The sequence below is a fragment of the Rhamphochromis sp. 'chilingali' genome (assembly GCF_963969265.1).
Source record: "Rhamphochromis sp. 'chilingali' genome assembly, chromosome: 16".
NCBI lineage: Eukaryota > Metazoa > Chordata > Actinopteri > Cichliformes > Cichlidae > Rhamphochromis > Rhamphochromis sp. 'chilingali'.
This window is the reverse complement of record NC_137943.1, coordinates 27,439,944-27,464,665: the sequence shown is the minus strand read 5'-3', so window position 1 is coordinate 27,464,665 and position 24,722 is coordinate 27,439,944. Positions and strand designations below refer to the sequence as shown.

Here is a 24,722-nt window from a genome sequence, read left to right as displayed (position 1 = left end):
TTTATATCTCATGCATGCACACTATAAAGTTCAAGAATACAGGAAGCATTTTTTACAAAGTAAATGTGAAAAATGTGCATATAGGAAGTCTATGCCCCGGCCCGCTACAAGACAACACAACGTATTATACAGTATAAAGCTTCAACAGGTGTAACACTGTGTTTTTGTGAACAGCATCCTCATTGAACCAAATCTGTGTTGTTTTAGACAATGGGCTTTTTGTCCAGTCTGATGGTCTCGTAGGTGTCAGTACTTTGGGTGGTCAGACCCTGCAGGATGCAAGCAGACAGACACACATACTGTGAAGTGGCACAAACTTGATGTGAAAGCTGCTCTAAAACGACACTGTTCATTTCCTGCACCGACTCTTAAGTGTGATTTTGTGACAGCCAGCGAGATGAATAAAAAAGAAAAACATCTACTGTGCAATGTGCTGTCACTTTTCCGTCATGTGCCATTTTAAATATGTTTTTAAGCATTAGAATGAGAAGTCTCACCGCATAGATGCCTCCCCCAGCGGGTTGTTTCTGTGTGAATGGAAATAAAGACATGATCAAGAGTGCGTTCAGGGGCAATTCTTTCAACTAAGTGTTGGACACGTGAAATAACTGGATGCTTCTTCGGGTACTGACTGGCATTTGGCAGTCTTTCTTTCTTTTTTTTCATTTACTCTAAGATTTTGACATACGAGTAATGTGCAAATCTAGACCCTTTTTACAGGAAGTGGGATCTGACACTGTTACTTGGTGCGAAAAAAACACTGATGGAAACTGTGACGACATACATAGAGTATAAATAATATAGGTCGGTGGTCAGCTTGCTTACAGGAAATTATAAAAAAGGGTTGGTGTTTAAGCTGAACTATGATGTTACAGAGAAAAAACAGCTTTGATACGCTAAAAAACCCCTTTTCTATACACACTTGTGTTTAGATTAAATTCCCCATTTCTTTATAATTTTACGCAATAACACAGATTTAATTTTACCTCTGGGTAACTGCCAGATGAGCTGCTGGACGGACGCATCTGTCAAAAAAGAAATAAGAAAGCATGTGATTGGGTGACTCCCATTGTAGTTTATTAATCATGTGAAATGTTGAAGAGGATGTAAAATGATTCTAGATAATTGACTCAAAAGAATGCTCGTACACTATTACAAGGAACCACAAGTTTTAAAAAAGTTATCTAAAGAAATTGGGGAAGTTTTATAAGAGTTGCTATACTTTTTCCAGCCTAACATAAAGAGCAACTTTAAACAAATTGCTGCATTAAAGTGCATTTCCTTCACGCAATGTCTAGAAGGAAGAAGTAACAGCTGTACACTTTCTACAGTCCATCATGGCGATCTGTGTGTGTGGTTCCTGTTTGCCTTACCCTCAGTCTGCAGTACAGCACGGTGAGGATGATGCCATATAGGATGAGAATACCATCCAGGATAAAACATATATCCATGCCTTCAATGCTGTCTGTACACACATAACACACACTTAGTCGCGATCCTCGACACAGCCAGAAGAAAGATGTTAAGAGACACTAACTCCGTGTCATCCCTTTTCAATGCCACAGGTATCTCAAAAGTACTCCTACTAGAGCAGGATCAAAAAGAGAGCAATGAGTGCTCTTACCAGGTGGGCTGAAGATAAGATGGTTGATCTGCTTTGTTTTTCCCCTTGTAGGGTGTCAGCGAGATGTCTTATACTCACAGAGATGAGAAGCAGCGAACAGGAAGTCAGTGGCTCTCTGTCCGTTTTGAAGCTATGAAACCACACGCCTACCACACTGCCATCCCCCAACTTGACAGAAGTTCCTCTAAAAGTCTTGTGAAAAACTGGTGAAAATTGTTCACGTCCAAAGGCCCAAATCGGCTTTGGGTAACAGCATTCAAGAACAAATTCTTATTAAAGCAAACCAAAATGATCAAATGCAGATATTAATTTTCTTCAACCACATTAAAAAGAGAAGTCTCAGCTCCTTTTGCTTCTTAGCTTCAGTCACATGTTTCACTTTACAGACTAAAGTTCCCCATGCTGCAAGTTAAGAAACAAGGAGACTTGTAAGTAATAAATGGTTTAATAATGGAAAAAGCCTAGCACACTATACAAGCTACAGTTACCAAAAAGAACAAAATACAACACAGATCTACAATTTTTTTTTTTACATTCTGAAAATTGCATCATCATAACTTAGGCACCGTAAAAATGATAGAAAACAACTTATTATAAAAAGGATTTGGAGCCCAAAATAAATCTATGCATGCATTCTTTTGTTCGTTTGTTTTTTTTGTTAGTTTTTTTACAAAAATCAGATGAAATATCGAACAAATCGGACCTGGTGTTTGTTTGTTTCATTTTTCAGAAATGTGAAGGACTTTTTAAAATCGCATTTGACAAAAACAGCCTGCTTTTGTCTGTTTCTGTGGCTCAGCATGTGGGGTGGAAACATCGGGTTAAGTATCAGGACCTGCAGACGAAGGGGTGGGGGAGTCAGAGTCTGCTGCTCCTGCACATCTGGAAACTAAGGCTGAGGAAAGGTCATAGGCAGCATGTTCACTGTGCCCGTTTCAGCTCGTGGCACAAGGCGAGGCGGTGATAAGCTACTGCTGCAGAGGAGCTGCAGAGAGGAGTTACAATCACATGTCTGGTTTGGGATTCTTGTAGATATGCATGTAAGAAAAAACAAACAAACATTAAACCACAATAAGCTAGCTCATAGTTAAACTACAGCTGCCACATCTGGATTCATTTAATTGTGTAAGAAGTGTGAGACTGACTACATTTACACCTGGTATTACACTGTAACGATACACTGTATTATTTCGCTTCCAATATTAATAATCAGGGCGTTTTCCGATGGACTGAAGTTTTATGACAGATGAGCGCCTGCACACAGTGACTCAAAATGCTGTTATCTGATTATTAGGGTGGCTTAGAGTTAAGTGTGCAGGCGGAACTTCTTCCGCAGAATCTAAATATACCCTCAATAATGCAGCAACTCTGTCAGTATCTGTTAAGGAAACTCTTGAAACATGGTCGCACAAACAGTTAACTAGAATTTAGCACAGAGTATGCTTTTTTCCCCCAGTCAGTCACAGAAAAGCTGCAGATTTTATCACTTAAAATGCAAAGATTTTACCAGCATTTCAACATATCGGACGCACAGATTGCATTTGCATTAAAGAGTGAGGCTGGTAATACTCTTGTTTTTCATATTGTCAAATAAAAGCCATAAAAAGACCAAAAATACCCCCAGTCAATTATTAACACCCCCCCCCCAAAAAAAAAAAGAAAAAGAAAAACATGCTTTGTATGGGTACTGAGACCCTGATTTAATTTACTGGTCTATCCAAAAACTACACCCAGAACACCAATGTACTACGTGATGTGTTTTTTTTTTTCTCTAAAGCACAGCTAATACATCAGGTTAATATCCACTAATACACATATTTCAGTATCAGCATACACGTTGCTCTGATACGAGCTGATATCAAGACGTTTTTAGTTTGCCCATTGGAGAGACTGACTAGCAGACAGAACATAAAGCGCGAGTATAACTTACTAAAGAATCTAAGTAATATTCTGAAAATATGAACCATTATGTGATATTAGAAATGTTTTACTCTGTAAAGAGTGGCATCGACCTGTTACTGGCTCCAGTTTTTCCATTGCTGTGCAATTTATTTTTCCACTCACGCCATCCTGCTGCCAAAAATACTCAATTGTATCTAAAAGTAACCAGCTATAAATGGCACTGAGTAAATCCACTTACTACTTAGGCATGAGTAACATTTCCAAAAACATAGTATCCATGAGTTAAAAAATAATAATAACAGCATAATGCATGTATGAGTTGTTCTTAGGAAGTAGCAGCAATGAATAGATTCCAAGTAATGACACTCGAGACGAGTGCACTGTTGGTCTTTTTGCTGGATTTGTTGACAGTATGAAAAATTCAGAACATCGTCAAGCTCACACTTTAAGATCCTCACGCAAGTAATGTTCAGAATCTCAGTTAATACCAGGTGAAAATGTCATTTTTATTCTGTAACACGTCCTGCTAAAACTGTGACATCAATAGTAAAAGTACCAGTGTTAAATGAACTAAAGCTGCATATTTAAACAATCATGAACATACAGTTTGGAGTTGCAGTGAGTTAGGAATGTACTTCCATTTTGCTTAATAGTCACATCAATTTAAAAAAAAAAAAAAAAAGGACATACTGGCCCTTCAAGGCCACAAGAGAGAACATGTTAACTCACTGCACAAAATGCTACATTCTGAAAGTTAAAAAGTCACTCCTCTAACATATATATGTAAAAAAACAACAACAGTCCTGCTTATGTTAAACACAACCACTGACAGGGGACCAGAGGGCAGTGGTACATCAGCGTTGCAGTCAGAGCTGAAATCCAGTTGGACTGATTTTAAGACACAAATAAGAGGAAGTGACACATGTGATGTAATCCCCTTCCTCTGGTGTTTACGTGTTGAGTCAGCACAGTAAACTAGTCCAGTGGTTACAGCAAAAGAAGAGGCAAAAGGAGGAAAAGTCCCCGTTTAGAGGAAGAAAGAACTTTACAGTGTGCCGTAAAGACATTGTCAAGACAAGAAAAGGTCAAGGCATCTGTTTACTTCCAGGGTTTGAACAATCGTTGAGCTGATCACAGTCTGACGCAAAGCATCTGTGATGATCACAAAACAGGAAGGATGAGGCCCGCAGAGATGTTCCTCTCTGAATGGTTTGTTTGTTGATGAGAGGGGAAATGATTGGGCCAGAATAGACCACATGGCCTCCGCATGTCCCACCGCATCAGTGATCCAGGAGGAGTTAGCACGAGGGGAGAGGAAAGTGTAGGAAAAAGAAGACGTTTTACTGGACGCCTTTACACCGAGGTCTCAGACTGCAGCCTCATGACGAACTTGTGGCTCTTTGGGTCGATGAACTCCTCCCCGAGTCGCAGGAAGGGGAGCGGCGTCACCGTGACAACAAGGGAGAAGTCCAGGCGTCGCAGGGAGAAGACCAAACCCTGACGCAGGGCTGAGGTCACCGGCTCCTCGCTCACCAGAGTCCACTGGCGCCCCCTACCGTTCTGCTGCTGGTACTGCATGGTGGGGCCGGCGGTGAGGTAACGCTCCAGGAAAGCCTGAAAAGGAGGATGTTGGAGTTTAATCACCAAGGAAACACCAGCTGTCTTAGTGCTGAAGTGCCGTGCCCAAGTACACTCATGAAGCACTTAACTACATTTACATCACTAATGATGCGGCTTTGAAGATCATTTCATCGATCTACACTGTCCGCTAAAACAAGTAAAAGAAATACTATCCTACAATAATTCTGCCTTTCTGTAGTGGCAAAGATCCCCTTATTGTGTTGTATTTATTTTATATTTAATTAAAGTGGCTCTGTCCTACAGTGGTAACATATTTGGCTAACACTAGATCCCTGGCATCTCCTCTCGAGACCGAAAGGAAGCACAAATCCCTTGGACGGGCCATGTTGGGATGGAAGGAGCATCCATACCAGATCAAATATGCACATTGATCCAGTGTGTTGACCTCTTGTGAATAAGACAGCAACTGATAGAAGCTGTTTTGTTTTTTTAAATAAAAGAAAGTGTCCCAAAAAGAGAGAGTATTCAGGAGTAAAGGTAGGTACATCTGCACTCAATAAGGGACTGTTTGGGTTTAAATAGCAAAAAATAAATAAAAAAAAACATCCTTATGGTAAATAATATAGAAGGGTTTTGATAATCAATAGAAAGTATCTGTACACACAGGACAAGACTGAAAACAGTATCAAGTGGCTGCTATCATCAGGGACTTAGGCGCCTCCGAGTTAGAGATGTATTCGATTCTCTAGTAGAAAATTCTGCTAAGAAACAGCCATCAATACTCAAACATGTTTAAAAACAAAACAAACAAATATTTTAATATCAATTAGGCTGTTTGCTGTATTGGAACTATTGACGACTCACCTTGGGTGTCATGTTGTGCGTGATGCAGAACTGAAGGTGTGTGAGGATGCTCTCCATACTGTGGAAGGCCTGCTGCCGTGTGGTTCTCAGGTACTTCTGCATGGCCCGGGCCATCGGGGCAAAGATGGCTTGGGCCGCCTCTCGAGGATCCATTACCTCTCTGGGGTGTTTGGGAGATGAGGTTGCCTCTTCCTCTTGGAGGCGCTTGATATGCGTGAAGGCCTCTTCCACCGCCACCACCAACCTATTAGAGTAAAAGAGAACTGTGGTGACATACCCAACAGATCAAAGATGAAAAACCGAAAAGTTCTGCGGGTGATAAATGGCCCTCGAGGCCGACGAGGAACGTGGAGTGTATCTGACCTGGCCTTCCGTTTGCGGATCCTTCGGTCCATCTCGGCCTCCTCGTAGTAATACTCGTTGTGGGAGTTGTCTCTCCGTCTAGCAGCAGCTGCTATCATGGCCCGGGACTGGCCTGTGGAGTTATTGGTGGTGTTTTCTGTAAGACCGAAGGAGGGAGTATTGGACTGCACATTAGAACTCAGACAGGTAGTTTAAGGAGTTCTTTATGTTTCCCGTTCTTGCTGTAAAGCCACCTGCTTCTGACGTAGACCAACAAACGGCAACGAAAATTAAAGAAAAAACGATTTACTACTGGATTAAAGACAGACGTCAGAGCCAGGACGAAACTATATTTACCATCCAGAGAGTAAACTTTGAAGCCTGTCATCTTCTTGGACAGGATGGACTTGGGCAGGTTGAGGAGAGCTGGGTTATAGACGGGGAAGTCGCTGTAATAACGGTCCAAAACCCAGACAGCTGCCCGCTGGATGCTAAAACACAGTATCTGTCGTCAGTGTCACAGTAAGTACAGGTCAAACAACAGCTGCTGACTGCACAACGGACAGGCTGCAGTTAATACAGACGTAAATGTAAACTATATCTCAGCACCTCCCTCACATTTCTGCCTTTGATGGTGATCTCGTTTAATGTCACACCTCAACTATTACTTTAAAATAAGATACACTGATGTTTGGACAGTAAAATACTTCAAAGTAAAATGCATCCCCTCACATCCCCCAAACTGTTTTTTGGTGTAGTTTAATATTTACCTAGGTTTTGTGAAACTTCCGCTTTAAAGTTAATAGATTTATTGTTGTTGAAACTAAGAAATGTTTCAACAACAATAAATACATGCAATATGCTAAGAAATATATGCACATTTTTACCCAGTCCATTGGGATAATCAGAATAATTGAGCATATATTATATTTCCATTAAACAGTTCTTGACCACCAGAATCACCAAAACCATGGAGTCCCTGCCAGTGTCACGCTTTTTTTATATTTCACTGAAATCTTACTAAAGTTACTTAAAATAATGCCCGTGTACACGATGTAGGTGTGACTGCTGGGGATGGATTACATCCTTGAATCATCAAAAAAGGAAAAATGAAATCAGATTTAAGTTGTGATGTCTCTGCATGCTGCTCACGTTTAAAAAAAAAAATAATGGCCTGATGGAGATATGCATGCACGCACACTTCCCCTTCAGTTTGTTTCCAAAAAACAATCTGTGTGTGATTGATTTTGACAACTTAAAAATACATTTTTCCCGCTCTAGGATGTGGTTTCAGAGCACAGGCAGAGAAAAAAGCTTGTAAAGCTTCTCAAATACAAGCGTGAACACACCCAAGTATCAACTTTCAGACATTTTAAACCCACTTAAGACAACTTTGTATTGATTTGCAGTGACTCTTTCCTTTGTAAAGACAAAGGACCCAATCCATACCAGCAAAAATCACTCCATAGAGTAACTGAGACCCTGCATCCTCATGTAAGGACATAGCATTTAGCTTTTCTGCAGCTTATACTTCATGCTGCTGAGCACAGGCCTGTCTGTGGTACATTGCGAATAAGAGTTTGGGACTCATGAGGTTAATCTTCTGCCTCTCAGCAGGTTTATCGTATTTTGTTACTAGAAGGCAACCAAGTAACAAACAACAATTCTGTAAAGATATTAATTAAATGCCATGGCTGGTGTCACAAACCTGAGGTGGCCCACGTTGTAGAACTTGCTGGCACCATCTGTGCTCCGCACCACCTTAAGGCAGAAGGCTGGCTGAAGGTGTCGGACTTCCAGCAGCACCAGAGCCAGGTACTGGATGAAGAGCAGAGCATCCACCAGCGAGGCAGCATACTCCACAATCCCCCTATAGTCCCGTTCTCTGGGCTCCAACACACGCACGCCGTAGAACAACCAGTACGACGCCACAAACAGGAACACCAGCACCATCAGGAGGCAGCGGAAGACAAAAAAGCGCGGGAGGGTGGCGCGGGGAGGGCGGAGGAACAGAGCCCAGGAGGAGATGAGCAGGACCAAGAGCTTGAAGGCCAGGGAGACGTAGAGGCCCTCGCAGGGCGTGCCGCAAGGCTCGAGGGCGTCACGCCACAAGACCTGCGGCAGGATGAGGAAGGCTAATGGCGTGACCAGAGCAAAGAAGCTCAGGCAGCCTCCCAACGCCGGACCCACAAAACGCTTGCACTCCAGTGGAGTTGACTCCTCCAAATCTTTGGTGACGCGGGTCAGGTCCTCGTTCGAGATGCTGTGCTCTGAGGTGCCAGTGACCACAGTGGTGGTCTCTCCCCAGTTGTCATCCTGCACAACAAAGAAAACAATTAGTCATTTTAATCTCTATGCTGAGTAATATATTAAGTTCACCCCCAGCTTTGACTTAAGTTGCACCTCTTCAAGAGGCTAAGAATGCTGGGATTGTATGTGTGAACAGGAGTTGCTCAGCCATACCTAAGAAAAGGAGGGTGTGAGACAAAATCTGAAGCTGCTTATCCTACATATATGAACACAAGATGTTTACATGAAAGGGTTGGTTGGAAGGCAGAGTAAGCACAAATGAACAGTTCTTGCTTTTTTAAAAATCTTTTTTGAGCAGCTAAAAAGCCCTCAACTTAAAATTAGAAGCTAAGGGCTCAAGCCCTGAACATCTTTGTCCCAAGAGCGATTGCAGGTTGGTTAAGCTTTAATGCAAGTGCCCCTTTACTATTTTAAGAATGACTCTTCACTTCATCTGAGAACAAATACGTCCCCTCGGGCTCCTTAATGAAAGCACGTCTCTGCACTTTAAATAGTGAAGTCAGATTATTTTAAAGTCAGCACCTGCTCTCTCCTCGCTAACTGACGAGGCAGAAAAGGACTGAAACGATATGATTAACAGCTCTAAGAAAACACACTTGAGCTGTTGAAAGAATCTGAGAGACCACTTTGAATGGATAACAAAGGAAAACTGATGGGGAATTCAGCAACAGCTTTTTGACCTGAATAAAGTAGAGAGGTCAAAGTTTTGGTTTAAAGGACTATTTGTAGTTCAGCTGAGTGTTTGACTTTAATTAAACATAATATTTTAGCATGTACAGCTCCAGGGTAATCTGAGCCTATTAACTTTGTCAATGTTAGTGACATGCAGCTAAAGGACCGAAAGTCACTAACATTTTTTGAACAAATTGTAGATTTAAGAAACATTGGTGGGATAAGATATGCACAATGTTAACCATTAACTAGAATAATGACTGGTGATTAAATGAGGTCAAAGATGACGATGCATGAACAAAAAGAAAGCAGAAAACACTGTAACTGACCCTGTCATCTCCGCGGGTCGACTCTGCATCGAGAAGCGGCTCTCCGGGTGTTTGGATGGTGACCGATTTGTCTCCACGACTGCTGCTGTCTCGGCTCTTGGAGCGGTGACGGTCCCGCCGATCCCTGAAGACAAAGAAATTATGTATCATATCATAAAGGGCTACATTAGTCACAGACGCATCGAATGATGTGATGATGTTACACCATGACACAATCTGCTATTAGTTATCCAATTTTTATTTATTGTCTTAGCAGATTGTCTGTCAAAGTTGCTGTGGTGAATCTTTGTGATAGAAGAACACACAGTTGTGGTCAGAAGTTTACATACACTCATCGTGGGCATGAATGTCATGGTAATTTTGGGCTTTTAAAGGGTTTTTTAACTGTTATTTTTCCAGGCTGGAATCATTATACAACAAACATCTTTAGTGGCTTAAGAAAACAATTTATTTTAGACTTTTGTGCTAATCCACACAAACTCAAATATACACACACACCTCACTAATATTTGGTTAAATGTCCCTTAGCAAGCTCGACCTCAACCAGACACTTTTGATAGCCATTAACCAGAATTAAGCTTCTGCCATAATTCTGGTTTGTTATTTGACCACTCGTCTTGACAAAACTGATCAAGTTCAATTAAATTGGTTGTTTTTTCCTTCTTTTTTTTTTTTTTTTTTTTGCATGGACCCAGTTTTTAAGCTTAATCAGATCCAGATGTCCAGATGTGTCCAAGTTTCAACCCTCTAGCTGTTGATTTAATGTGAAGTTTAAGATTTTATAAGTAGCCTTCCTTGTTCGTAATTCCACTTTGTATTATACAGGGTGGGCCATTTATATGGATACACCGTAATAACATGGGAATGGTTGGTGATATTAAAGTCCTGTTTGTGGCACATTAGTATATGTGAGGGGGCAAACTCCTCAAGATGGGTGGTGACCATGGTGGGCATTTACAAGTCGGCCATCTTGGATACAACTTTTGTTTTTCCAATAGGAAGAGGGCCATGTGACACATCAAGCTTATTGGTAATGTCACAAGAAAAACAATGGTGACAACCATTCCCATTTTATTACGGTGTATCCATATAAATGGCCCACCCTGTATATCAGCACCACTGACAGCAAAACAGCCACAGAGCATGATGCTACCACCACCATGCGTGACATTTGGTACAGTGTTCTTAGGTTTGAAAGCCTCACCTTTAATCCTCCAAAAGTACCTTTTGTCATTGAGGCCAAATAGAAATGTTTCAGCCTCCATCTTATCTGATCATGTCCATAGCCTTGTGGTCAGATGCAGATTTCAGTCAAGCTTCACTGTGGACAGTGATGCTGGTGGTCCAGCAGTTTCTAGTTCATGTCAAGCTTGGGCCCTGGTGGTTCCTGGGTTGTTTCTGAACATCCTGACCAATTTCCTCTTATCTGAGGGGGGACCGTTTTGGATCTTTTTGGATCAAAGTCGTGACACATGTGAATAAGTTATACTTACGTACAATTATTTGAACGGATGATCTTGGGATTGTTTAGAAATGGCTACAAGGGATCTTCCCAACTTATGCAAGTCTGGGTTTCCCCATTCTTTTGAGCAGTGGTGTCAAACAATTCCTCTTTATGCTGGCAAAAAGAAAACAGTTGCCCACAATCATGATCAGCAATGAGAGGTTAATAGGCCTTGGTCTTGTCGAGTTAAAAGACACTGTAGAAGCTTCAGCACCACTTGTTAAAAGATTTAAGTCAGCGTATGTTTATATCCGAGCCCGTATTTATACTTTTGACCCTGCGAGAAATACAGAAACTCCAAAATAAATTCAAACTTGTGCATCCAGCAACTTATTAAAGACACATGCTGTACTTTGGTGCCACCCAGGGGAAAAAAAACAGTTCAAAGAAAAAGTTGAAAGCCCCAAATTACTGTGACCTTCATGATGAGTGTATGAAACTTTTGACCACAACTGTAACTTTTTAAAATTCCTCGTAAACAAAGAAATGGGTCTTACATTCCTCGGTATAGTCACTAATTGAATTATGTCTGTTTTCCTCTCATTTAAAAACAGTCAGAATGATTAATTGCCTCATAGCTTTTTTTCCTCTTTACCCAGTGAACAGTGGTGTTTTTCTAAAGCATAACAAAACGATACTGCCAGAAAGGAAATTAAAAGCATTGCCATCGCTCACCACCTCCAATTTATCAACTGAGATTGGAGCTTAAAAAATTTGAAGTTTAATCAAGCAAACAGACGTTCGCACAGATTCAGCGAAAATGCTTCCTTAAGGTTTCCCTGGATAACATGTATAAAAGCAGCCCAGGGGTCACTCAGCTTCTTTGAGTGGTTAATCAGCAAACTGTTTTCTTAGTTCACTGTAGCGACTCTGATGGATGTGTTTAGAATTAAAGCCGTCTTCCTGGCTCTATATGAGGTTATGTATGAGTAAGTATACTTTATAATTCCTATTTTCAATATAGATGTATGATGTGTGAGTGTTCAGTATTAAAATATGTGCCACTATGTCTCCTAGTGTGGATCTCAGCATGTGGTTTTCATCCACAGCATCTGTAAAGCTTTTGAGCTGCATACCAGACACCCTACTGTTACTGACGACTTCTTATAGGGAGAATTTGGTTATGAAACCTCACAAGTCACTACCTGTTACAAAGTGATAAAACATTTGATGATTAATTATCCTTTCAGATGGCTAGTGTTGGTCTGGAGTTTAGAAACCACATACACATCAGGTACAAACCTGTATATAAACTCAAAACCTTTAAAAACTGTTATTTTCTAACTAATATAAGTGCCACAATCGCTGATTTATGAGGCAGCAGCTGCAGATTTTGGTTCACTGCTGAGTTTCAGTGACTGGGGAGTCTCCTTCAGAAAAAGAAAAAACTCAAATAATAATTAGGACCAGGGGTGTCAAACATAAGGCCGGGGGGCCAGAATCGGCCCAGCCAAGACTTCAATCTGGCCCACTGGGATGGCTTTCGAATATTTAAAGGACGGCACAGATTTTAGACTTAACTGTATTTTCATGACTTTTACAGCTTTTCCTACACATTCATTCATTCTGGCAGATTGATGCGATTTCGTTATCTTTATCAATAGCATTTTGTTATCATGTTGAAAAACTGAGACATCATGTTGCACTTATTTTCCCTACACCGTAGATCCCTGATCTACACTCTTGGACTGACTACTGCTGCAGTTGCATAAATATTTGATAAAAAAAAATACAAATACAGAAATACAGTTGTTGTTGCTGTCATTCTAATTATGTTGTGTAAATCACAATATGTATTTGAAGATCCAATATTTAAACCAACCAATATTCGAATCAGTCCAAACAACAGACCAGAAACAAATACATGAAGTTATGAGCCTGAGTGTGCCTACTTGAATAGGTCTTACCCACCTGTGCTTTCGGGAGCTTCGGGAATGGGAGGACTTGTATGAGTAGCCCGAGTACTGCGACTCGTTGTCCATGTCTCGGGTCGGCGGTGAGCGGGCTTTACGAGCCCCGCCTCCTCCCGCCGTGCCGCGCTGCTCGCCGACGCCTCCCAGTTGGTTTTTGCGCTCGGAGATGGACTTGGTGGAGAGAGCCAGGGGCAGTTTGAGTAGGTCAACCTTACTCCTGAGGGAATCTATCTTGGAGGCCGATGAGGGGGGAGCAAGAGAAGGGAGGATGGGAGGGCAGGGGAGGCTAAAACGATGAGATGATGAGGAAGGAATAGGGGTGGGAGAGGATGATGGGCAGGAGAGTTGCAACAGGGGAGAGCCGAGGTTGCTGAGATCTGAAAGAGAAGGACAAAAAGAGAGCGCTGGTTAAAACTCAGCATCGCATGTAGCCATTTCTCTGCCTGAGCTACTATTTGTGCTCCTAAGTTGCACAGTTTAACTGAACTGACAACACACTAAAAATACACCGCAGGCTTCATATTTATCTTTTCCTTTTTCCCTGCCTGAGCTTCCTGCCTTGTGCTCCTAACAGCAGTCACACCAGACCATCTAGATGGTACAAAACAAGGTCCCCGGTGTCACTTCTAAACTTGGGCAAAAGCTCCTTTTCATAATACGCATCACGGCCTTGGAACAATTTACAAGATAAAGATCATTTTGGAAACACTGGCTTTATATCAGGCATTGAAAAGCATAGCACATTTCAAAATGCTGTCTGAGGAATGCGCCTGAAGCCTAACTTTAGAAAGAAGTAACAACGCAGACGTCTGCGAACACATGGAAGGTTAAAATCATAAGCCCCTTTCAGACGTCAACTCCTTTCCACTAGTCTGAGGGCGTCTGCATGCTTCATTTGCATGTCTTAATGTGCACCCTGGTCATTTTCCATTAAAATCACTACGGCAGTCATACAAGGTCTGACCTATAAGCCATCATTAACTGACAGGCACACACAGGAATATGGGCATCCTTCTTTGTGGGCTGCACAGGTAACTAAACGGCACAAAACAGAAAAAAACATAAGTTTTTGTTTTGTTTTTTTTAAAGGGAGGTCACCAACTCTCTTAATCTCACACTTAAGAGAAAGCCTCAAAACTCCTCCCTTTTTAAAGTAAAGTAAAATGACCCTTTAAGAGTCCATTTATGTGGTTTATACCCACATCCACTATAAAACACATTAACCTTCTAAACTGAGGCTTCGGTTTCACTTCAAGCGCTTTCATCGCTTCCAGGTCTCAGCTGAGGTTAATCATCACACGACTATATCTCCTCTCTCCAAGCAGCGAGCATTAGCCACAGTTAGCTGTGTCACAATGGCAGCCATATTGGATTACTGTGTTTTCACTAAACTTGTTTGCCCTCTCCCTCCCTCTCTCGCCGTCTCACATTCCGTCCCTCACGCCCCTCGTCCCCCGGGAAACGGGGCCTCTCCGCTGCCATGGTAATGAATGAGGGTGTTCAGCTGTAGGGGGATTGGAGGCTGACAGTTACTGTGGAAACCTGACCTCACACCGCCCTCTGACACACTGTCTGTCCACGCGGGAGGGAAAAAAAAAAAAAAAAAATCACCAAAATAAAAGTATCGGCGTGATGGATGTTTGGCTGTCACATGGTAGTTAATCGATAAAGGGAGGGCGTGGCTCACTGGCTTTGATTGGCCCTCTTTGGGAAATGGAGAGGGAGGCTAGCTGCTATCAATGCCGGACAGATTCCACTTAAAGATGCTTTTATGCCCCATCAAGACCATTGAGTTTAAAATCCACTTCCCTTCATCCAAGTCCTGCATGAAATCCAATCTCTCTGTCAAAGTTTATCCACATTTTCACCATCTCTTTTTGCATCATTATTATCATCATCATCATTATTATTATCATCATTAGTAGTAGTAGTAGTAGTAGTAGTAGCAGCAGCAGTATTATCATCATCATTATTACACGGTAAAGTGTCAGTTCATCCACTGTCTGCAACAAGCCCTCCAACTTAAGTCATCTTTCTTCTCATTGGTTGTTCCTCACAAACAAAGGGTTTGAATAATAGGTCGGGTGGGGTATCAATGTTCCACTCTGACATCATAAAGACTGAAAGAGAGTCTTTTAGAGCCTTTGGAGCACCCAAGCCTTTATTCCAAGTGAAACTGCATGTGTGTCTTTTAGCTTAGGCATTTGGTTATAGAAAGCAAAAGACTAATGGTATGTGACAAATGCACGAGTGTCAGAGCGTGATATTAATGATAAAGAGATGCCATACGTTTACTTTCATAGTGCGCATGAGACAAGCCCAGACATGTGTTACAGCAAGAGGCAGCCTCCAATAATAATTTAGTAACAGGGAGTCCCTTCAACAACCTCAAACAAAAATTACAGCACTTTGCAAAATATGCGAGAAAGCTGTTCCCGCTAAAGGTGGAAACACTACACTTGTTTCAACACTTGTGGTAAAAAAGACACCACCAAGCTATGACGCCATGCGAGGAGGAGATACTAGGAGCTGATGATATGCTTGGAAAAAGTAAACAACGGAGACTCCATCGGGGATCGCCAGAGCACTGCTAGTTGTCTGTATGACAGGGAGATGGATGGAAATTATGGGTGCAGTTACATGATGGAAATGCAGGGCTTCAAGCAACTCCTGATAAAGCTATACCCAGATCCCAGGTAGAAAATATTTTTCAGTGTTATGTGAAAATATTGTGAGTCTAAGTTAAGGTTAAGCTACTTTAATTATTAGTAGTAGTAGTATTAAAATGTTAAGCATTTGTTTTATATTTTTACTTAAAACTTCCATGGAAAACGCTACTTAGGTTACTTTTAATGCTTAGATTTAACTTTGCCACTATCAGTGCATATATAGTGCAGTGCTATAATCCTGCTGCTAGCATCTTGTTTCTATAGAGTCACACTTCAAATTCAATAGTGTGTCATCAGGAGTTACTGACAGTTTCTTTGTGTTGTAGTAATAAATAAATAGTGCTTCCTGCAGGCTGCAATCACTGATAAAACACTGTTCACTATATCTTTTTAATAGATACATTTTTCCCAAATTTCCTTGAAATATAAATGATGTTGTGACAATATCACCCACTCCTGGCAGCAAGTCTGTTCCATTTCCCTGGAACCAGGGCTTTTCTAATAATCTTGAAGATCATCAGTGGCTGAAACAAGAGCAGCACACAGACTTTAGACTGCCCCTGGTTGTGCACAGCTATAACATGCAAACAACAGTTTACCAAGCTCTGCGTATGATCAGCGCACAACCAGGCCAGTCCCCTCATAGGGATTATTCACACATGCGCTGATCTCAGTTTCTGAAAGTTTCTTCCTGTTTAAAATAAACACCACTTACCACCAGCATAAATATGATAGCAAATAATGAAAAATTCAATAGCTCAACGTTATGAGAAACCTCCCCTTATCCGGAATCACTAACTTTTAGCAGACCAGAGAAGATTTTGGACCCTTGCAGCCATGTGCAAAACCTCAACAGCATGCTTATTCCAAAACCACAAAACTCCAATGACTAACAGCTGCTTTCTGGTGCATCATGATCGGCTTTTATCTTCAGCTTTAGCAGAGGAATTAGCAGAATGGTGCTGTGCTTTTAGGCCAAATAAAGTGCTTAAAAGCTGTGTTTCATGCGACCCCTACAACAGACAGGAGTCTGCATTCTGAATGTCACGCGAAGCAAGAGGATTCTTATTTTAGATCAAGTTAAACCGAAGAAAAGCACATTAAACAAACTCCTCTTCACAAGTTCTTTTAAACATGCCATTCGGGGACAGACAGAGGAGCAGATATGGGTAGAGCTTCTCAGCAAAATAATACGAGGACAATAAGTGGAGAGGACTCAGAGATTCCCAGACAAGCCAAATACTCTACACAGGCAAGAGACACAAATCTAAAGTGTTTAATCTAATGGCTGTAGAAGCTTAGCCGGTATTTGCTCTCCCAGACAGAGAAACGCTGGCCAAAATAACAATCGGAAATCATCACTGGCCATAATGCTCGCCCCACCAACGCACATAAATAACAATTAAGCGATTATAATGATGCGGTCTGCCTTTCCAAGCAACGACAAAGGAAAATGAAGGAGTAACGTCTTATTTCAGCAGCATATTTACTCCTCTATATCTGAAACTCTAACAGCAGAGACAGAAGAAAATGGCTCAGCTTTTTGAACGCATGAGTGATAAAAAGGAAACAAAAGCATTACTCAGATTAGTGCTCTTTATAATATGTGTCAAAATCAAAGCCCACAACCTAGCCATTTGTCAATTTTAATCCAACTCACAAATTATTTTAGATTCTCAAGAAAGTTTGGCCTGTGGTCTGCACCGCCCTGTGCTCATGGCAAACTAACCCTCCACTGCATCGGCAATCTGACAAGCCTGCAAACAATGAACGTGACAAGACTACATAGTCCATGTCTAACTGAGTGTTAACAGACGCCTACCATGAAACAATTTGTTTTCAAAGAACATAGTTCCCATTTGAACATATACAGCAGCAAAGATGTGAAGTCATACATACTGCAAACAGGTATGCAGCTAAAGCAAAACATGTTTCTTCTTTCAGTCCTGATCTCAAAGTGTTGAAGCTGCAGAGTTTGCTGCAAGCTTCATTTTTGTTTCGTGCCAGGAGGCTGCTCTCTATGGTACAGGTAGACTAGGTGAGAGCTTTTGCCTCCATTTTCTTCTTTTTTTCTTAAATTAGCTTCCTGCACAAATATTGAGCTGTCGTGTTCGGGCCTGTGACACAGGCAATGCCAGAGCTGAGGAGCTGACGACGCACTCTGTGCAAGACTGAAACAAAAGACTGGTTTTATGCTTTGACATTAGAGCTTAACAAGATTTTATTAAATGCCCCAACTTCAAGCTTGTGGAACAGGTTGTTATAAGTTGGCTGAAGGAAAGCCTTCTTTGTGGAGTTAGTTTGCTTAACTACATTTTATAAAGACTAATGATCTTATTTTCTTCTGGTAATTTAATTAAAGCACGTCTATAAACTGTATCCTGTATATCTGGCCCTTGGTATAATTCCCATTTTGCAGCACAGCCCTTAGCAAACCCTCCTTGGATGCTCTTGCCATACATAAAATGCTGCTGACATAAATGTGTGCTTTTGCTTGCACGTAAAGACAAATGTTGTGAAGAGTGTCACGGTTATATGTATCCAAAAGCCTTAGAGAGCAATTAAAAGGCCAAGCATAGGAGTCTAAATTCCCCCTAGAGACGTATGGCGATACAACACAAACACGTTGGACAAAGGCAACGAGAAAAGACATTCAAACATAATATTTATCACCTTAATATGTTGACATTTCCTCCCATTGTGGGCGGAGTGGTGACAGTTGCATGAAAGGGGGAAAAACAAAAAAGATTTATCATCAGCAGAGCGTGAAAGCACTCAGGTAATATTGACATATTCTCAAAGAGGTAAGATAATTAAATGAAAGTATTACTATTTAACACAGCGAATATTCATTGTGAACGTTAAGACTTGATTTCAAGTTACAAGTCAATGAAAGATGGACTTAAGAGGTCATGAGAAATTTCGTGCCTGATGATGGCATCTTAATGAAAGACAACAAATAATTCAAAAGGCATTTAACTAACTAACTAACTAACGTCTCAGAAATTAGGATAGCCAAGTTAGCTGGAGAAACCTACCGGCTACATCTAAAACATGGATCTTAGGATTTGATATGAAAGTTTAATTTAGATTAAACAGAAGATAAACTTTCAAAAACATGTAGCAGATGATTTAACTGGTAATTATGGTTCTTGTGAAACCCTCTGAATCAACGACATGTAGAATACACAGACAAGCAGAGCTCACTGTTCACAAAAGCCCTCCGGCTAAATACACACATTTGCTCACACACCTAGCAAACATAGCAGGGTAATGTTTGTAATTAAGTTCCTGCATTTTCTGTTTCCTGCCAAGTGTCCTTCTATTCCAGTCACTCACATCATGGCACAATGACTTTTTACCCTTAACCACAACATTTATGACAACATACACTGAAACCAAGACTGTGCAACAATGAAAAACATTAGCATGATAACACTTACTATGGTGTATCGATAAACATTTGGTATTCTCCAAAGAATGAAAGACTGCATTCACAATCATAATCACTGCTGCAAACTACTGAACTGGGTATAGTCTATCTGACCTTTAAAAATCAGTATTTAAGTAGCAAAGCTGTAAAGGGAACTTCAGAATCTCAAAATGTGAACTGTCACAGAAGCTGCACACAGAGGCTGTGAAGGACTGAACTTAATATTTGGGGATGTTTTAGAGTTTTGCTGAGTTTTACATGCACAGGCACATAAACACGGGGTTAATGTTTCTCAACTCTTCAACTTTGCATTTCCCAAACAAGTGAGCACTGACGCACTGTTTGACTCCACCGTTTGCTCAGCTGTGATGCTACTTTGCTGCAGCTTTCGCAATTAGGATAAGCTATGTGATCATGCGTTATCTAAATTACTCTCCAAACATGTCCTTCTGCTTTATGTTCTTTAAAAAAAAAGTTTTGACAGTATCCAAGTAAACATGAGCAATAATGTTAAATTTGTGACTGGACGATATCTGCCGACTGGTAAGGAGACTAGAGCTCTCTGTAGCATTTTACCTGTTCTAAATAACGTAACATAAATTGACTTGTACAGTATAAATAACTGCTGGATGATGTAAAACTTGGATAAATTGGTGGATCCCTAGCAGCACTGCATTCTGGGTTTTTGGGGCTCCTGTCAATTTAAAAAAAAAAAAAGAAAAAAAAAAAGGCCTTTTTTCAGCTTCAGTGAATGATTTCTCTGTACGAAGACTGGAGTCGAGTGTAAAATTAACTCTGTTTTTATGCTGAAACGCTGACATCATCTTTCAGCATTTGACCTTTGAGGTAGATAAAGCAGTTTCTTGTAAACATTACATTCAGCCTGTTATACGTATAATGAGAGACATATGCTTCAAAAAAGTAAAGCGCACAGGGCCGTCTCTGCAAGTAAGGCCTGCAAAAGGCCCGTCCTCTCTAAAGAAAGTATGAAAAGAAAGTTGCAAATATTACATCACTTTCAAGTGGCTTAAAGCACTAAGCTACCAGAAAATTTTGATATGAGTAAATCTAGATTGCACATGGTCTGCTGACCTTTACAGTCTGAAATAATCCTGTTGCCATACCTGCCTGTGTGCTGGCCTGATAGTGAGAATATGACTGAACACTTGATCTACAAAGGTGTGGTCCGGTACTAAGATGGATAAGGTTTCCTATTCATCCCACCGTCCTCTATGACCTACTTCATGGACTTCAAGAGGATTCTCGCCTTCCATCTTTAATCAGCAGCATTAGTATTAAAAAAAAAAGAAAAAAAAAAAGGAAACCACACACCCACAGTGTAAAAGTACATCTGAGCACAAATCTGTTCAGTAAAGCAATAACAACCTACCACTGGTTCTAGTTTTTGATTAGCACCTTACACAAAAGGTTCGTTTCTTTTCATCCAGCTAAGCCATTGTTCCTCCTGACATTGTTAACCAAATACCGGTATGACTTTTTCCATATAGTCTTACGCAAAAAGAGTCAAATTTCTAAAAAATAAAAAAAGCTCTGACCGATTTCACCAGGGTTGTCCACTGCAAGCCAGTCCAGAAACCTCTGTGTGTGTGTGTGTGTGTGTGTGTGTGTGTGGTCTAAGATTAAACAGTTATGATGCTGGGCTTCAGGCCTACTAGAGCCACGGCTCAAAGGTTTTATGGCTCAGGCCAAAGGGAGTGTAAAGTCATTTAATATGCGCCATCAACTGAGAGCAAAGACAACAGCTTCCTCTGAAAACAGAAGACAAACACATTCAAGCCTGAGTGAAGGAACCAAATCTCATATGCACACAACACAGCCTCCACACAGGGTCCCAATCCTCAACAGCTAAAATCGACTTCATTATTTTTTTATTGTGGAATTTATTGTACCAACTCCTTTTGTTTTCAATTTAAATCAATCTGGTTTATGACTCAGTGCATTCAAAATCAATTAATGTAGCTCAAAGCAACAACGCTCCTGAGTCAAATCCATAGTTTAAACATCTTTGGCTTGCAGTTTGGATTTCATATGCATTTCTTCATGCATCATTTAAAGTAACTATACAGCTTAAAACAGTGCAGACGTTCATAGAAGACCATTTTGGTTATGCTCATCAATAAAAATGATTCCAACAATGAAATCAAACCATTAACAGTGCAATTATTTTGCTGCAAGCGTGCAGATCTAGTCACACGGTAATCAAAACAAGCACATGGAAGATTTTACAGCTACCTTCCCCATGGCAAAAAGAAATCGAGCTGCCGTCAAAAAGTTTGGAGCTGCTTGCACTGTGACGGCAGCTGTCAGGGCGGAAAAGCAAGCCGGGACACCTCTGAAGTGACCAGCTCCGCTCCATAGCCATTTTAGGCCAGATATAGTCCACCAACTGTGAAAATAAGCATGCACACGCCCAGGGTCCAACAGGGGAAGAGGCTCATCAGTGTAACAAGGGCCACACACACACACACACACAGACAGAACAGAGACCGCCATCCACATCAGTAAAACCAGTGAACAACAAGACAACTGCTTCTGTCCAGGTCTGCACACACGGCGAGCAAACGGGAGCAGGTGTGCGCGTGTGTGCGAGTGAGAAAATCTAATAGGGTGTGTTTGAATCAACAGGCCTGTCTTCTGACTCTGTATAGATTTGTCTTCATATCCAAACAAAAGTACTGCAGAGACAGGAAGCGGCTGAGATGATTCATGAGTCATGACTATGGCGAGTCTAACAACAGCAGCCAACTATGTGTTACTGATAAGTCAGAGCATCATTATTTTCTTTGTTTGGGTTATAAAACGTCAGGAGTTGCTTGAAAAAGTCCAAAAATGAAGAGGCGTGTCATAATTCACTGTCAGAGACCATAAAAACAGCAGAAGTTCAAATGTGGCGATCAGACTGGAGTCAGAAACTATTGCATTTTTTAAGGCAGTCAAAAAGAGCTGTATGAGTCAAACAGAGATGCATTTATTTTGAATAAGAAAACACTCGTATTCCCTTCAGGAAACACTTTCTGAGCACTGAAATCTTTTCATGATGACAATATTAATGTAGATATTGCGGCAATTTCTTAATTAAGACTTAATTTGTGAGTCACCTGACAAACATCAATTTGACTCCTTGTTTAAGTGCTTTAAACATCCAAAATTATGTTTTATCACAAGACATTTGGAAGCTTTTTTGTGCATTTTTTCAACCTGAAGCAACCACATTGACTTAAAAAGAAAACAAAATGTGATTCCATGTGATTAAACACAAATATGACATGATAGAAACCTTCTACCATGTCTGTTTCCTGAAAATACATGCACAATTCTCTCTGCACTCACATTACTAGTTGTCATGCTTCTCTTATACTTTAATTGAACCAAAGTAGAAGGCACACCGCAGGGGGTCAGAGGACAAGCTGTATTCTCTGTGTTTGTGTGGACAGACCCTTTAAGCAGAAAGCCAGGCTGTCTGAAGAGCTGAAATGGTAAATTAGTCAATTTACAGATGAAAAGGGCCAATGGACAATTTGAATTGTTAAGTAAAACCTCAGTTTATTTCTAAAGGAGTAAAGTCTAACATTTTCTGCTTTTCAAGAAAGAAAACTAACGTTTTCTCCATCAGCTTCTTGAATATGGAAGGTCTTGGTGTTTTTCTCTGTTTGATAATATTGTAGTATTTGGGTTTAAGACTCCTGGTCAGACCAAACATGTTTCTACATAAAATACTGGAGTTTTTATTTTAACTAACAATAAGGGGAGAAATCTAGTTGATTTTTGCCAGCATTTCTTAATACTTCAGATTTCCTAAATTAATGGGCACCAATACTTCTACAATGAACCAGCTGTGCTTCATATTTCTTAATCTCTGTGGTATCACTGTGTAAAATTCCTTCTTCAGTCCATTTCCACTGAGCCCCTGCTATGTTTACGACCCGTTTTATCACTAAAACATCCCCACTGGAAGCAGTTTACAGCCATTCTGTGGTATTTTTAAAGCCTGGTGATAGCATTGTGTAGTTTTATCTCGCAAAAGCAGGACTCAAATCTTAGAAATTAGAAGTTGAAGGGCGAACAGACGTTTCAAGCACTGGATCTGTGCGTAATCAGGGCCTGTTTCGGCTGCAGCAACGTTATCCTGTTTCACTTTGAATTACAGCCTGTGTTTAGACATTTTAGCACCGTGCTGCAGGCTACGGCAGCGTGGCTCAAGAGTCGAGCTGCGTTCATTAATATTTCAACAATATTCCACATGCACAAAGAGCCACCAAAGGCTAACTTACTGCGAAGAACCGGGCGAGTATAAAGAGTTGTGCGACCTACAAGATGAAAAAGGAGGGTGTTGGAGAAAGGCAGGACAATGGGAGACTCCCAGGCCCCACCGGTGGCGTCCTGATGCCAAATGATCCCAACGCCCGCTCCCTTTCTTTCCCCTTTCCTTTTCCAAATGGGACGCCCTCGCAGTAAAATGAATGGACGCACTGAAATTCCCACCAGCCCTTCGCCGAGGACAAAATTCAAACCCTCCGGCCTGCAGTCACACTGGACGCGCTCTTTGCTTCCAGGCGCATCACTCTCAGTCTCCTTTTTTTACGCTTCTGTTCACATTAATAAAGGCAACTCTTCCTCCCACGTTTAAAATCGATCCAGGGAGCTACGTGGCCTCCGTGGGGTCAACAATAGCGCCGACGAGGGTCCTAAACTTCCCTTCGGATTCAAAAAAAAAAGGGCGACCATCGCGTCCTCTCGACTATTGTTTGGGGAAACCGGAGATCTCCGGCGCCCCGAAGCCTCCCAGCTCCCCTCTCCGCGTTACAACTGCGCGCAAGCATCCACAGCACCACTTCCAACATTTTAACACATTTCCGCAAAGAAATACTACTTACTTATTCCGGATCGTCCATTCAGGTATTTTCTTACTTTCCACTCTCCTTCCACTCAGCCGTAGCACCGTGCGCCCCGCCTCCGCTTCACTCTGGCCCCTCCTCTGTTCCCCCCCTGGGGGACCAGGCCCGTGAGAGAGTGTGGTTCAGCCACGGCGCATCTATCACCGCGCTGATGTCTCTGAGAGTGTGCGCTCGATGAGAGGGACCGGGACAGAGTAATGTGGCTCTTAAAACAGAGAGGCGGTTTATGGAGCTGCTGACGGGAACAGTCCTCTAAAAGCGCCATCATCATTAGATGCTTTCAAACCTCCTGACCTCCGTGCAGCTAAGAAGATGGTTACGAATCCAGACATGCAGCACGAACAGGTTTTAATATGTCGTATAGTTTAGAGGTAAGAAGAAAACATTTTTTGTATTATACCACGGATTTGTACAACATGGATAATGTATATTAATAAATGGTTGGACTCTAGCAAAGACCTGGCACATGTCCTTGCCAGTTGATCCATTTTCACTGAAGCCTCGTCAGAAATGGAAGGGTGGCTATCAAGAAGCCATTCTTTAAAAAGGGAAACAGGGAGGAAATGTTGAGGTATGCCAAATGTCCTTCAAGAAGCCTGGAGGACTATTCATGATGACTACTTACAGAAATTAGAAGAGAGCTTACCTAAGAGACTTGTTTCT

At 41.3% G+C, this 24,722-nt stretch overlaps 1 protein-coding gene across 2 annotated transcripts; it reads right to left on the bottom strand.

Annotated features, from left to right (window-relative positions):
• Positions 1-2,050: 2,050 nt before the first annotated feature.
• LOC308412850 (vang-like protein 2) lies at positions 2,051-23,730 on the bottom strand. Of its 2 annotated transcripts, none has more exons than XM_080907482.1 (8): positions 23,436-23,730; positions 13,040-13,418; positions 9,625-9,748; positions 8,022-8,629; positions 6,671-6,804; positions 6,335-6,470; positions 5,972-6,215; positions 2,051-5,140 (listed from the first exon to the last, which is right to left on the bottom strand). In XM_080907482.1, exons 2-8 carry the CDS (start codon positions 13,108-13,110, stop codon positions 4,880-4,882), a joined length of 1,578 nt encoding a protein of 525 aa, XP_080763608.1. In that variant the 5' UTR covers positions 13,111-13,418; positions 23,436-23,730; the 3' UTR covers positions 2,051-4,879. The 2 variants fall into 2 exon arrangements, with proteins under 2 accessions (XP_080763608.1, XP_080763609.1); XM_080907483.1 differs by having other exon boundaries at positions 23,476-23,678.
• Between the last annotated feature and the right edge of the window lie 992 nt (positions 23,731-24,722).

Coding starts and splice junctions, on each gene's coding strand:
- LOC308412850 (XM_080907482.1), bottom strand. CDS start 13,110: ATGGACAACGAGTCGCAGTACTCGGGCTACTCATACAAGTCCTCCCAT. Junction 8,630..9,624: donor CGACCCGCGGAGATGACAGG/GTCAGTTACAGT, acceptor TTTGTTGTGCAG/GATGACAACTGGGGAGAGAC. Junction 6,471..6,670: donor CAAAGTTTACTCTCTGGATG/GTAAATATAGTT, acceptor TCGGTCTTACAG/AAAACACCACCAATAACTCC.